This window comes from Melanostigma gelatinosum (assembly GCF_949748355.1).
Source record: "Melanostigma gelatinosum genome assembly, chromosome: 17".
In the NCBI taxonomy this organism is placed as follows: Eukaryota; Metazoa; Chordata; class Actinopteri; order Perciformes; family Zoarcidae; genus Melanostigma; species Melanostigma gelatinosum.
Genome location: NC_136650.1, coordinates 9,058,112 through 9,074,017, shown reverse-complemented (window position 1 = coordinate 9,074,017; position 15,906 = coordinate 9,058,112). Strand labels below are relative to the sequence as shown.

Below are 15,906 nucleotides of genomic sequence, written 5' to 3'. Positions count from 1 at the left end.
AGATGGCTCAGATTCAAAGGCTGGACTCGGGTGCCTCCCTGTCCTAAAACCACAGCATTCCAGCAATGCAGGGCTCCATGACATCACTGCCTGAGGAATGAACTGGCCTAATAAGAGTTGTGTGTGGAAAGTGACCCGGCTAACAAGGAGGGACTGGGTGGTTTAGACTGCTCGGCCATTTCAACCATCAGTCAAAGGGGTCATTTAGACAGAATCAGCCGTCTCGTTTATTTGGTGTGTGTGTGTGTGTGTGTGTGTGTGTGTGTGTGTGTGTGTGTGTGTGTGTGTGTGTGTGTGCACGCAATGCCAATTTTCTTTTGGAGCAAATATCAGGGAACTTTCCATCCCTTCCAGAGTGCAGTTAAGGCTCCTGTGGTTTTGTTGAGTGCTTACACAATAACGTGAGTTTCCTACTTTCTGCCGAGGAGAAATAAAAGCACATGATGAGTGAAGTTGTGTAAGTCATGCATACTTTCTATTACAATTCCCATAAACTTCTCACATGGTTTCATTCAAACAACCGTTTGAATTGTGCAATATTTCACCAAAAAAAAACAAAGATTTGAGAGAAGTCCTAAATCATCAAGCAATTTTATTTTGCAGATCTTTTTTGTCCTTCTTTCGTCACTAATCATCTCCGAACACGTCACATTTACCTTGTGATCCCCTGGGAGGAGGCCCGACCCCTAACGTATGTAAAGTAGTGAAAACAGTTACACCCCAACCTGATATAATGAGGCATCATGCATCAGTGTCAACAATCTGACAATTAAATATATAGTGCTTTTAAGAAAAAGGTTGAATGCCTGACATTTAATGATAATGGAGTATTTTTTACACGTGGTATTGAAACTTTTCCTGAAGTAAAGGTTCTGAATACCTCTAGACACACACACACACACATAAACCCACAGAGGTTATTGAGAACATTCATCCCGAGGGAGGCCCAGTTCTCCCACTGCTTGCTCAGCACTGTGTATAAACTGGGAAGCACTTCAGAGGGTCGCTTGTCTTCACACTGTTTGAAAACCTGGAAAAACCATCACTGCCTGCGAACCGCAGCAGTTCTCTCCTCAGGAAGTGCCTGAGAGAACCCGAAGGACCATTTTTCACAGCTCACAGTGAAGTCCACCTCGGACTGAAACAGCAGTTGAGTTTCGGTTGAGGAAAAGAACGATTTTAGGGAATTCAATTTTCAGCGACACATTTTAAGGCCGTTTGCATATTTTGTGTGCATCCATGATGTAAAAAAATTGGGGTTTGAGAGGGAGCAGCTGGAAATATACATGCACGGTGTAAGGAGAAGCCACTTAGCACTTTGTACCTGGGCGCAAAGCCAAAGCCAAAGCAAAAGGGGGTGGGGGATTTTTTTATTGAGCTCACTCTATAAGTAGGTGCAGCTGGAGACGGGAGCATATAAAGTATAACCTCTCCTGATGTTATGAAATAACTTTCTCATGACCCTCTCTCTCTCTGGCCTTAACTCATTTTCCTTTCCATTCCCTGTTTCCCTCTCGTCTTTGCCAAATATCCCTCAAAGCGAAGTTCATAAAATATGCATTGTCTTTGGGAGTTTTTAAAACTAATTGAATACATACTGTAGTGGGCTGCGATGACACAAGAGCACACAGAGGACAATGTCGATTGCAAGTGGAAAAATAGAGGGGAGGGGGGGGGGAATAACCAGGAGAATATGAATGGCAGGCAGTGATGTAAAGTGATATGCAGACGGACAACAAGGGAATGGGAGGTGCAGTGGAGGTAACATAAAGAGTGTGTGTTTGAGAAGGAATCATCAAACAGGGAGTTCATACAAAACCATTTATTAACACGTTGAAAAAAGATGAAAGAAAAGAAAATGTAGACAGCTTTTAGAAAAGGAATGTGTGACATTTCTATATGATACATAAAGGAGCACGTTCAGGCATCTTTGGTGTTCTACTGTGCCGACATACATTCATGTCAACCGAAGCCTTTTTCTACTCGGTGCACTGTTTGAGATCCGACCAACATCTGACTGGCTGGGAGGAGGATGAGGAAGTTCAAGCAAGACGAGTAAATGTAAACCATGCATGAGGCACAAAACAAGGGTATTACATGACAGTCTTGAAAATGTTTCCTCATTCCCGCTCATAAACTCTGGTGCAGACAACATCCCCTGCAGTCATTGTCTGAAAGAAAGCAACAAGTTAACTTTTGGTGGCGCTTTCTAATACGGCACACACATTATAGAGGGGTTATGTATTGCAGCTAATGGGGAAAAAGCAGCTATAAAGTCATGTATTGGTTGCTGTGCACAAAATAATTACCAGTATCAGTACTCCACCGTTGGTCAGCTCTCGGGTCCACGCTGTTCTGGGCCCTTCGCCTTTCTGCACAGTTTGTTCACAGCTGATCTTGCTGTTTGTTTCCCACTTAGGACAACTCTGCAGGGAAACATATGCATCGTTTTAGTGCCTTGGATCCTATAAAGTCACAGCAAAGTTTGGGTTTTGTCCCAACTGGAGCTCCCGCGTGCTGATCGCTGCATATCAGATTTCTCTTTTTTTTTTTTGTCCTTCACCACTCACTCAGCATGAACAGATGAAGAACAGATCCACATATTATCATCACCAGCACTGACTCTGGAGTTGGGCTGAAATTGTTTCCATATGGTTTCTCTCGTGCGTAACTCTGGCTCGTTAGTCTGTCCTTGGCCAAGATCTGGTGCGCAGGCATTGACGTTATACAGGAATGTTATACGGGATGTGTACCGTGCAGGGTCGTCCATCCACCGTGGTCTCATTGAAGGACTGGCCCACGGTGAAGGAGACATGGGTGGTGCGGACGCTGGTGGATGTCTTGATGGACAGACTCTCATCCTGCTGGGTGATTTCCACTGCCGGGCTGGAGGCCGCTCTCACTGCAATCTTCCTCAGGAACACATTCACACCTGCTCACACACAAACAGAACTAACATCAAATCACCAAACTTTACCCAGAGCATGTTATGTGTTCTTACTCGGGTTTCCTAACCTTCCGTGCAGCCGGTTTGAGTTCATTCAGTACAACATTTTCACTTTAGGTAATCCATCAAAATGAATCTTTTAGCAACTTTAGTTTTTTTGAGAATGTTACAGTATCGCTGTGTGGTAATGCAGCTGCCAGCAGGGAATGTTTGGACTATTTTTCCTTGCCTGGCGGCCATTGAAACTTTGTCATCTGATATCTGAGAATTACACAAGTGTCAACTTCATGTAATCCTTGTAACAATGTGTGTCTCTGCTTATTAGTTGTCTTCTCAGTTTGATTTCCAACAACCAATGTTCAGAATGCAATGCTGAAAGTTTTCAAAACAGTCTGTGCTGCTGCATTGCCACACAACAACAACACCTTGATGAAAAGAAAAATAAGGCCGTGAAATGTTCATTGTGTTTCATTTCTTCGTTGCAAGTCTCATCATGCTGACCTTTTTTTCTTGCTCTACTGAATGAACTTAAACCGAGGAAATTGATCTAAGAATTTATGGTGTGCTTCAGAAAATGGTTGCCAGTAAAACGGAGCATACGGCATCTGTACTTCATGTGTTACAACATGCAAAACCACATGATCTTTTAAACCACTAATTACTGTGGCATTGTTAAAGACATAGCTCATCCTCAAATAAAAATTTTGTTGATATCCACCCAACTCGAAACTCAGATGGTATCGTACTTGTTAACCCCCAGCTTTATCCAGAATTGGATGAGATGCAAATTTGTAGTTATTTTTGCGTCTCTATGAAGTAGTTTTGCATCTTTTGTGGTTGTTTTGCATCTTTTGTGGTAATTTTGTGTCTCTTCAGTTGTTATGAGTTTTTTTAAATCTCTTCGCATCTAATTTTGTGCAATTTTCTGTCTCATACGTTTCTCCATATTGGTGATGGGTCAGTAGAGATGTGACGTTTTACTAATTTAAAACAAACCACCTTTTGCCATTATTCAGGTGCACTGGACTGTCTTGAGAAACATCCAGACTACCCCACAAATCACATTCAGGTCAGACCGTATTTGCTCATGGAGTGGTACTAAAGGAGGCAACACACACACACACACACACACACACACACACACACACACACAGCCGTAGATTGGGTCAGGGAGGCCCAGGGCACTGAAGGAAAGTCAGTCTCAGATCCGGCTGGCTGCTGGGGCCCATGTCAAGGCTTAGTTCCGTTTACACTGGCTCTAATTACAACCGCATGAGGAGGACCCTGCTTCAGATGAGTCTAATCTAACATTCCTCCACAGGCTATTTGTCTTCAGATTTTTAATGGATGCCACTGGCTGGCCCTCGCCTGACCTCTCTTTTTCCTGTTGTCTCTTATAACTGGAGTCCATAAGCAAGACCGATATTCCCATGAACACTGGTTAGGAGGGCAGGAGCAAACCAGTGGAACCACAGAGAGCCACTTCAGATGGTTCTCCAGTTGACCTCTCAGACAAGTGGATTTCCAGTAGATAATGCCACTGTCAACCTGATTGACAGGTCTTTGTGCAGAAGATGCCTCTCTTTCCTTTTCTAATCCTGTTTTTTGCATTTTCACAATGGAGCAGAATGGTTGATGATAAACCAGATAACATCAAGCAGCTTGACTCTAAACCGGCATCAAAGTTTGACTTTTTGCATGTAAAGCATTTTAATTAAGGTGGTGTTGGTGGACGGGGGGAGACAAGATGCAATCCTTTCTTGTGTTGGACATTTTTTTTAAGAGAGATTAACAACTTTATTGGGCATTTTTAAGCAAATCAAATACATAATCTGTCTATTCACAAAATGCCTCAAATGCATGACTCACCCAGAGCTTTCAAAAGATCCTCGAAATTTTCCGAAGACTTCATTTTCCATTTTCCTGAGAAGTCTGTGGTTTTCTTCTCTGTATCCATGTTTTTTATTTTGCAGATTAGAAGCAGATTCTGACTGCAGACTCGCGCTCGGTGTCTCTCTGTCCCCCTCCGTTAACCGGTTAGCTCCGCTGCCTGCATCTGCGCCTCCATTGATTGGCCGACAGATCGCCTGAATCTGATGCTGGTCCAGCCAATGCAGAGGCCGGCGGCAGGGAGGGACTTTCCCCTTCTGACTCTGACTGTTTACCCTCCACCTCTGTCAGCATGGTGAAAGATTTGGATACGAGCTGGAAAAAATGCACTTCCAGTAAAACCCTTTGAGCAGCTGGCTCGGATATTTAGTGTTAATTCCATTTTTTTCTCAAGTTGGTGTCGTGAAGTCCAGAAAAAGAATTGGGTGCCTGAATCAGTGAGCAATTCAATGTCAAAAGAAATGGATAAAAACTATTATAAAAAAACAAATACAATTTGGACTAGACGTAAGTTAAATTTTCCAACATCTGGAATGTGAAATTAGATATCAGGGTTAATGTGTGGAGGGTTGTAAAAGCTGGTGATAAAAGAGCAAAAAGATAAGACTCACAGCTGGAGGCTTCCATCCTGGAAGGTGCCATCAGCATTTTCACTCTACAATTGCACTTTATTCTTCATTAGCTACAATCAGGGAGCACATCGGCTATCAGTTTTATTCACCCAACACATCTCATCCTGTCTTTGTCTGAACGGGACAGGGGCGGGTTACATGTCTTTAGGGCTCTTATTTTTGTAAACAAAACCTCCTCAGTGAGGTAAGCAGTGTCAGTAGGCTATACAAGCATACATGCTAATGCCTCAAATACTTCCATTCTGACATACCTGGGTCATTTATATTTAGGCGGTTTTGTTTATTAAATGATACATTAATTATATGTACTTATAATGTGATTGCACATTAAGGATGTACAAGTGGTTAAGGAATGACCAGCGTCTACATTTTGGTACTGTGTTACTGTAAAAAAGAGAAATGACTAAACTTAACTGAATTGACTAGTTCAAAACTGTCCCTCTCTCTATTTCTCTGAAATTTAAGTTTACACTTCAGTCAGAATTGGTGAAAATGCAATAAAAATGAATAAAAAGAAAGAAGGAATTGGAAAGATTTGAGGGAAATTAGTCAGGCCTTTAAAGAAACTTGCCTCTGCCCTGCAGTGAACTTAACATCTTGTTTGAGGTGCTGGTGCCTTTTGGAGAATTTGTCACGCAAATATCGCACGTATAATAAGGATTTCTGTGTGGTTCATTGTAAACCAGGCATCCTGCCGTTATGCGGGTGTTGGATGATGGACTGCAGCTGGATGACCTCCGTGCTGCCGGCATCAGTTTTCAAAGGGATAGCAAGAACTTGGCTAAACCCTGGAACAACTGTGACTTTTTTTCTATTCATCAATCTGACAGAACAGATGACTGTGGCCAAAATAGGGAAGAGGTGTGAGCTTTATGAATAACGAACTTCATTGTTCTTTGAGCTTCATTTTGGCTCCTCAGAAACCTATGGGTGACGTCACAGAGACTATGTCCATGTTTTATACTTTACACTACCTGAGAGTGGTGTGGGAGGAGTTAACAGGCAGCCAAAATGTGGACTTGGTCTCAGCCCTTTTTGCAGGCTGATTGGATGAAACCTCAGACGATTACAGAAGTGAGATGTGACCGTAAAAAACACGTGAGCACAATAAGGACCCGAAGGATTCCACGGCTGTTTCGTCTCCAGGTGCATGTACTTTATAGGAGATCATCATTTGAACAAAAACTAAGCTTCCAGCGGCCAAGAAAAGTATTTTTAACAAGTGTCAGTTGACGATTTCATTCAAATTCTCGCTTCTACTGAGGACTTGTTGCATCCTGACAAAGACTAAAGACTATAGCATAAGGTTTAGGCCTATCTTTACAAACTACATTGTCCCTCATGCCAGGAGGAAATAAAGTATCAGAGTGCAACATGCTAATTCATCTTTTATTATTAATCTAATCTTTAAAAAAAGAAATCCCCTCGAGTACTGTCAGGGAGATGTATTTGATATATTTAACTCCCAATAAATGTAATTCCACTTGCACCCATTAGTGGAATACGATGTATTGGTAGACCTTCTCAGTGCAAACTTAATTTTCTTCAGGTTATAGACTCTTTCTTTCTTTCTTTCTCCCTCACGTGCGCTCACACACTGCCAAGAATATTTCACCAGGTCTGGATCAGAAGGGATGCCTCAGGAAACATGATGCATTGCATTCACCCAACAAAAGGAGCCGTGATGTTATCAGCGCGGGTTGTCTCCAGCATTCCTCCCCGTGGCACCATGAAGCTACTGTACCCTATAGAGTTACAGCAAGGGGAATAACCTCGTCGGGTGTTTTAGACAGGGAAAGCAAATATAAAAGCACTTTTGAATGCAAATTAGACATCCATTCACCTCTGGCTGACCTCAGACTGAGAACACACAGAGGACAACAGCAGCTCGGTGAAGAGAAGAAGAAGAGGAGAATGGCCCCGGTGAAAGGATAACACTGGACACCGCTGTCCCTGTTGCCGTGACAACGGATGTAGTTTCATTAATCTGTGATTCACCTGAAAGCAATCTCCCGATAACTGCTGGTGGGTTCCCTGTGCTGTAGACATCTGTGTGTTTGTCTTTCTATTTATTCAGTTATTATTATTGTTCTATACATTCATTCATTTAGGAGAACCAGTTTTCTGTCATCAAATGTACTTTCACGCAGGCCTTTATTAAATATTAAAAAGATCAGACCTGCAAACTTTCAAGAAGTGCAAAAGGTGACAGGATACAAAGCTAAAATCAGGTGGAGTGCTCTGGGGGCATTCTCCCCCCCGGAAGAAAATATAAGTGATTTTAATAATGAAGCCTATTGGAGCATTTTTGAGATTTTAATGAAGAGAGATAAAAAGAAAAAAAACATTTTGTTTTCGATGAATAAAATGTGTTTTTACTGCATAATATATATGTATTCAATCATTGAACTTCGATTATTGATGTATTACTGGGTTCATCGCTTTAATGTTGCAGCAGGTAAATGTGGAGCCAATTGTAAATGATTTATATATTACTTAACATACTGCTGGGTAGCTTGTGCATTTTTGCCCTGGGGTAATATTTTGCATTGGTAATATGAATCTGCTCAGTAACTAAAGCTGTCAGATAAATGTAGTGCATGTTTCTCTCAGGTCTAGCAAAGTACAAGTGGGCCGAGCTCAAACTTGTGCTTCAGTAGACTATGTACTTGAGTAGCCTACCAGTAAATGTGGGCAATAGTTACTTCCCACCACTGGTAACTGATTTGTAAAAATGCCATAAAGATAGCTTAGCTAACATTACATATCAGGAAGCTTTAAACAGTCAGCAACGCTGTTCAACAACGGCCTTCAGGTGTTAAGTCAAAGTTTGTTCCCTCTTCGAGTAGCAGCCCACTTTCCCTCATGTTGAAAATAAGTGAAAGTAAATTATAAGTAAATTAATATCCATGGGAACAGCTTTTAATTTTTATTTGATATTTTGTTATTTTCCCCAAATTAGCACCGTTGCACAATTACCAAAAACCACACAAACAGCCAAATATGATATCAACAGCAATATCATGAACATGTATGTACCCTCTACGCACCATCACACTACAGGTGTCCACCTTCTTCAGTACCACCTTGTGAGTTGGTGAGGACGAGTCCAGCCAGATGAAGAGCGCCTGTTCATGCGTTCCGTTCGTGCCAACTGTCAACTGCAATCTGGAGACGGTCTCTTCAAAACCCAGCCATCTGTATCAGGCCCCAAGGACCACAGGCACAGTGGATGCACGGCTCCCCAGCACCACAAAGTGAGGTTGTGCAAACCACCAGAGTGCACATGTCTCAACAATGACCTGAACTGCACAAACTGAAAACATGTGCCAAGCAATGCAGTGAGGAAGATCCTGCAGCACAGCAGTGATGATGTTGATGATGACCAAGTCGTGGGTGACATGGTGTCTCAGGAATAGTAGATTGCATTGTCCTAACATTGTGCTGAACAAACTGAATGCAACTGTTCATGTACACATCAACACAAACTATTTTTGAATGAGAGACCCTATATAGCATGTAGTGTGACATGTTTGTTAAACATGTCACACTACATAGATTACTCCCAACCAATAGTCACAACTAATAGTTGTCTATTAAACACTGGAAAAATAGGGAAAACAAACTGCATCTAAAGGCTACGGGTACCTGTTTATTAGGGGTGGGGGGAAAATCGATACAGCATAGTATCGCGATATTTTGCGTGGCGATATTATATCGATACACGGACGCCAAGTATCGATCTTTTATTATATAAACTATTTTTTTTTTTAAATAAATAAAATCAATTTTCAGTCCACTAGATGGCGCTGAGTTGTTTTCTGGTGATGTCAGCAGAGGTGCCGGGTCTGCGTGCATGATTGGTAGGAAGTTGGTCGAAACAAAGATGGAGACATCAGAGAAAGAACTCAGATAAAACATGTTGTTGACACAGTTTTCCTTTGGGGACATAATTTGAAGTTGAAAAAAGTAATAAATCGCAATATATGTTATCACAATTCTCAGAATATCGCAGTATCGCGAAAGTATCGTGATAATATCGCAATATCGTGATAATATCGAAGTATCGTGATAATATCGTATCATGACCCAAATATCGCGATAATATCGTATCGCGAGATCTCTGGCGATTCCCACCCCTACTGTTTATAATTTATGGCCAATGCTGTGTATTACATGAAACATGCCAAAGATTGACGTAGTCATACTGCAATGAAGTAGCCTATATATCTCAACAATTTTGGGTGGCATGAAACAAACAACACATGTGTTAAGTGTATTAAAACAATTAAATAAGCAACAAAATGGTCACATAACATACACAAATATGTGTTCCCTTCACTTTCATTTGGCTCTACAGAAAGTGAAAGAAATATGTGAAAAAGTACCCTCAGTTAGAAAATACATGCCATAACTTAATTATCGCCGTGTATTATGATAGTTACTTCAAACATTACTCAGGAGCTTATTACAAGTATATGTGGGTGGCCATAGTCCAGACACACCCCAGGGAAGGCACATTCCAGGTTTTGAACAACAGCCGATGGACTAATTATCATTCTAGGGTGACAAGTTTGCAGGTATAATGATAGTTTATCATCGAGTGAGTTCAGTTTATCCACTGGCACAGAGTTCAACATCAGTATGTTTTCTTTGTTTGTTCCATAGGTTGTGCAACTGTGTGTGTGTGTGTGTGTGTTTATGTGTGTTTGTTTCCAACAGCATTGTACTGTTCTTCCAAAATACAGCAACCATCCATATAATGTATCACTGTTCATCCTCTTTTCTGGAATTAAACAAAGAGATAAGTTATAATGAAGGTAAAATCCAGCTAATTCAATTGAAGCCTAGACAATTAGAAAGAAAAACATATAGTTTAGACATTATTTGTATAACTGCTTTTCTCTAGATTCAGTAAGCTAATATTAATTAATTAGGTTCATTTAATGTGATTTACTGATGTATACCGATGTATGTTATTTCTGTTTAAAATGCTGTGTACAGTACCTGATATTTGTGTCACTCAACTCAACAATTCTCCAGAATACAAACGACAAAAGGCATTCACAAGAATAAAGAAAAGCGTCACCTAGCGTTGATTTATAGGCTTGAGTTTGAATCCGGAACTTCCTGTTGTTACATGTTTCCAGCCGGTCGGCAGTTAAGCAAGCACCGGTCACATCATGTCGAGGCACCTTCGATTCATCGCGCGGACAGTTATGGTCCAGGACGGCAACGTTGATGCGGCGTACAAGACTTTAAACAGGTGAAACTCTTGTGTTTAATAGAACATGTATTACAAGAGTTGCTGTTATCACCGAGAGGACAAGCTAATGTTGGCTAAGTTAACGTTAGCCTTCCGCTCAATGTCACAGAGCTGCGTCTGCGCAGTGGTGTCACAGCTTAACGAGCTGGCTAGTAGATAAACACTCATTTTGATGTTTTGGTGGTTCTAGGGATTTCGTTAGACGAATACAGAGGAAGATAAAATAACGTCAGCACCATATTAAAGGGTTTAAAGTCTGCAGCAACATATCATCGTACTACTAAGTCCGGAAGTTAGGTGTGTTTTATCACTAACGCAGCTTCAAAGAAGACTGATCACTTGGGGTTTTTGAATATGCAAAGTTGCATATTCAAAAAGTATTAATACCGAAATCAAGGGGAACACTCATCACAGAATGGGCCAAACAGAGGAAATAACAACAATCTTTAATTGAATTTGAGAACAGACTTAAACATACTTCAGGGGTCTAACACCTTATCTTCATGTGTACAATAACATAATTGCATGATTGGTTGTCTGTTGTTTGTTGTTTTCTAATAGGCTCAACTGTCCATTTTTTGTAGAGAGCCACGCAGAGGCAATAGACATGCTCTTAATTCTGTATTTAGCTCCTTTAAGAAATACATGTATTATATGAGGACTTAATGGTAAAAATGTGTACTTCTGCCCCACTGATACTTTTTTATTTTCAGTTGCAAGTGGTCTGCCAGTGTCAATTGCTATTCACACGTTTTCTCTACAAACTCCAGGTTCCTGACTCAGGATGGAGTTGTTCAAACAGTGAAAAACAAGCGCTACTTCGAGAAGCCCTGCCGAGAGCGACAGCGGAAGAGCTTTGAGAACTGCAGGCGGATCTACCACACGGAAATGGCCAGGAAGATTGCCTTCATCTCCAGGACCAACCGAGAGGATCCCTGGCTCGGCTGCTAGTTGTGTGATGAGACCGGATCTTATCAATGGACTTGTTGAGACACGGCCAGAAAAACATAAGAGGCATTCATAGACCCAACACATGTCCCGGTCACATCTGAATGGACTTTGGAAATGCTTCGAGAAAAGTGGCTTTCATTGTTTAAAAAAGGAAAAAGACATTTGTAGATGTGCATTCATTGTTAAGTCAACGCTGGACATTTTTTCCATTTTATCCACAAAATCTGGCATGAAAAGTGCTCATACTCATTCTCGGTTGTAAAGTGCAGGTTAATGAATACTAGGTTGCTGACATTTTGTGCTTTGAATCTTCCCACACAAACTTGTTGAGGAAAAAGCTAATAAATGTGTTATATATTCTAAAAAGCTCAAGTTTGTGAACATATTTAACAATAATACATTTTATTTATATGTCAAATGTCTTTCTGGGGAGTTGTTCAAAGTGCTTTACAACAAACCAAGCATTAGAACAATAAAACATGTAAAAGATTAAAACACAGGAAGAGTTACAGCAGTAGAGGATTTAGAAGGCTGTAAATAATTATCAAGCAACAAATAATCTCAGGCCGGTACCAAACCATATTTCTGAAACGAAAGAAAGCTGCTTCGGTCACCTTATGTGGAATTTGATATTTAAGTCTGGGCCGAGGATGATGCCCAGGCTTGTGACTTCTGATTTAACCTGTGGGGCCGAAATGTCCACGTTTGACCAGAACTAACTCTTTTGTTTGTGGACCAACTAATAAAAATGTCTGTTTTCTCACCATTTAATTCAAGAAAGTTGGTCAACATCCACTTGTTTATTGCAGCCAAAGAAAATTGTTAAATGTCAAATTGTTCAGTCATCACTTGGATCCGAAACAGTTAAACAGTATAGAATACGACATACAGTGATATTTTTCCCTCACGGACGCTTGGGAAGTAGTGGGACATGACCTCATTTGCTGGCGGAAGCTCAAAACAATGCGGTGGGATGTTTTTGTGGGAATTGGGTCTCGGCTCAGCATCATCTCTCTCCTAATTAATTCAATGTTCAATGTCACGACTGCACAGTGTGGTGTAAATGTCCACTGACGATGTCGGCCACTTCTCGCAAACTCCCAAACGCAAGAGACATCGGCCATGCGCATCTGTCAGACCCCGCGCTTTCACCACGGGTGGACTTCAGTGTTTGCACTTGCTCTCGCTCCCCTCACACAGGGAAAGTTAAACATTTGCACCAGGCTCACTTGTCTCAGAGGTTAGCAGGTCATGTTGATATCCTGTCCTGTGGCTTCAGTCAATGGGTGGCATTGTAAGGACGGAGGGAGCAGTCTGATAGATGACCTATATTGTTACACGGAAAGAAGCTGGCTGCTGTCTCTGATTCCTTTTTTTAAAGGGTCAGTTCATCTACTTTTTAAAATCTCTGGTAGTTCAAATCAATATTGTATTTCCAGAATATGCATTGTTGTTAATGTGGCTAATCCAGTGTGAGCAGTTTTCATAGGAACTACTTTTTGATGGAGAAATAGTCCCCATGAAAACATGAACATAGCTTAAGTTGCCTAGCTAGTTACTAAATGTTACTGCGACTTTCATGACTTGCCAAACTATCTTTTAAATTGACAAACATATCTGTAATTCATGGTGCGGGGATCAATAACTTATTTGTCTTTTGCCGTTGACCATTGTACATATTTTTTTCTGAAATAAGGTCCCATGAGGGACACTGGAAGGCTAGTCCGAAACCAAGATGGCAGACTTACTTACTTCAACTTGTCAAAGGCAGCGCACACCAGTTCCACTTCTTCCGTTCTTACCTTTCATAATAAAAGCCTATGTACACTGAGCAACTGTTCACCAGAGGGAACTCATTCACTCAGCATTCCACGAAAGAGAAACTCAATAAGACAGTTTCCAGTAGTTTAGGCTATTAGACAGGCTGCCAGACGCTGCTCTGGGTCAATAGGAACCAAGTAGTAGGTCCTCTGCCTGCATGGATCTATTCACACCTTTTAGTGGTGTAGTATTTCACATTTGCGTGTCGTTCATTCGCCATGCCCTCTGGCATGTGAAGGCCTTAACAGGGATGTTGCTGTTGATTCTTTTAATGTAATGTTCCCGTGATGTGAGCTCCACGGATGAATTTTTCGTTCTGCTCTGCTGTATTGATCTGGCAGAGACAAATATCAACAAAAAAAATATGGAGAAATTGTATGGTCACATGTTAATGTTGGTGTCATTTTAAATCCAATGAGTTTTTTGTCAGCACACAAAGGTTTTAAGTCTGCAAAACTTATGTTGTGCAGTCAGTGTGGTGTGATTGTGATGTGATTGTGAAATATGCAAAGGTTTTTGTTGGCCCCTCCCCAGCATGCACACTCAAACACACTGCCACTTCCTTATCACATGCGCGGCAAGACTTCATTGCTGCGTCACAACTTTAAATATTCAGCAGTTTGCTGTTCAAAGTCTCTTTACATACCCCACAGTATACAGTATAACATATTGGCTGCTGCTAATTTGGATGATACCAACAGTAATAACCATGACATGAAATGTGCCTCACTTGTTAATTTGTAATTTCCAAAAATATTTCCACCTATGTTAAAAAAAACATGGACATATGCGGCAAGATCTGTTTAATTTTCTTATCGATATAATCTGCAGCAATACAATCAACCAAAGTTGCTTGAACTTTTTTGTATTATTCCCACTGCCAAAGCCGTCCTAACAGCAGAAGACACGTTCAGGTTGACCTGCATCTTTGTAATTGTATGGTACAACCAGCCTTTACAGACATACTTCTGCGTACAGAGCTGATGGTATTGGCCACGGCTGATTGTGTGGTTTCTTTATCACCTTCTAATAGTATTGGCAAATGCTTTTTGCTCCCAACAGGATTGACAAAAACAAATCTCTGATCTGCTTATATGCATGAGGACCCAATAAGACTGCTTGAAAAAATGGGCTCTTGCGAGCTTTGTCCAACTCTAATCAAGTAATGTTGCACTAAGGGCAATTCGTTACTCTTCTGTTGAGCTATGTTTCATACCAGTCTCCACATGTGTGTTTTTCCGCCTGGCTGACTCCTCCACACCCACAATTGTGTTAACATCTACTTGTTCACATGCTTTGACACTCCCTTTTTTATTTTTGTACCCTCAGCTGTCATGTGTACCCTAAATTAACCATACAAATTATTATTATCATCATTATTATCATAAGCACGTGCCTTTTGGTTGTCGTCTAATCAAGTGCTTAGTGCAGGTAACAACACCCTATTTTTTTCATGAACTGAAATAAGTGATTCCCTCCTCAGCATATACCAATCTTATTATCTGTGTAAGACTGTGTGGCAAGCTTTCTGTCGCTAATAGGCCTATGATGCCACGTCTCATAATCTTGTCTGCCTTATGTGCGTTCGCTTCCAGAACAACATGGAGCTTCTCGTGCACAAACAAAAAAAATCCCATTTGGCTCATTTGGCTGAAGGTGTACACTATTCCTTAAAAATGGAGCTATGAATTAATCTTTAAAAGCTTTTGTATGCCCCTTCTTCTGCTGGGTTTTGTGTCGTCATTTGGAAGAAGGGGGAGTAGAAGGATGGTCATGTGTTAAAAGGGCTTGTCATAGATGACCACGTTGTGTCTTTAAGTATTGTGAAATTGGACAGATAATGTGTCATATTGTTTTATATTTGTACTTTGTCTCACACAACACAGCCTATACACACACAGCCTGTGGCTTCCTACAGTAGGTGTCTTTTTAGAGAAATAGAAATGCTTTTTATAAAGGTAAATAGAAACATACATAACAAAAATGACACAATGAAAAAGCAGTGGGGTCTAAGAAACAAATTCCACCAGCCAACACCTGTAGTTGCTTTGTTATTTCCCCCTAAAAGTGTTGTATCTGTGAACGAAGGCCAAATGTGACCCAATTTGCATACCAACATTGTATGCACATGCTATTTGCCGCGTGCTTCTCCTCTCGTTCTCCAGCCACACCACCAACACGTGCTGCAGATAGGCGTGCGGCGGGATCTACGCATTTAGCAGCCAACTGGCGCTGCGAATGCTGCCGATTGGCCACGTTTCTGAGCCAATGAGGAGACGAGCGAACCTCTCTTCAGCCAATCGCGGCGCCGCATCTCACCAGCACGTGTAGCGTCCGTTGGGTTCCGTGGGTACTTGTCGAGCGGGCTTGAAAATCTGACAAAGTAAACGAAACACGGG

The 15,906-nt window shown here is 41.2% G+C and overlaps 2 protein-coding genes across 2 annotated transcripts; one reads left to right on the top strand and one right to left on the bottom strand.

Annotated features, from left to right (window-relative positions):
• Window positions 1-1,807: 1,807 nt before the first annotated feature.
• crabp2b (cellular retinoic acid binding protein 2, b) lies at window positions 1,808-5,012 on the bottom strand. The gene is made up of 4 exons (XM_079288385.1): window positions 4,817-5,012; window positions 2,754-2,932; window positions 2,310-2,426; window positions 1,808-2,171 (listed from the first exon to the last, which is right to left on the bottom strand). Exons 1-4 carry the CDS (start codon window positions 4,902-4,904, stop codon window positions 2,121-2,123), a joined length of 435 nt encoding a protein of 144 aa, XP_079144511.1. The 5' UTR covers window positions 4,905-5,012; the 3' UTR covers window positions 1,808-2,120.
• A 5,604-nt stretch (window positions 5,013-10,616) lies between these two features.
• Window positions 10,617-12,429, top strand: mrps21 (mitochondrial ribosomal protein S21). Its single transcript, XM_079287635.1, has 2 exons — window positions 10,617-10,735; window positions 11,506-12,429. Exons 1-2 carry the CDS (start codon window positions 10,653-10,655, stop codon window positions 11,684-11,686), a joined length of 264 nt encoding a protein of 87 aa, XP_079143761.1. The 5' UTR covers window positions 10,617-10,652; the 3' UTR covers window positions 11,687-12,429.
• Window positions 12,430-15,906: the final 3,477 nt, after the last annotated feature.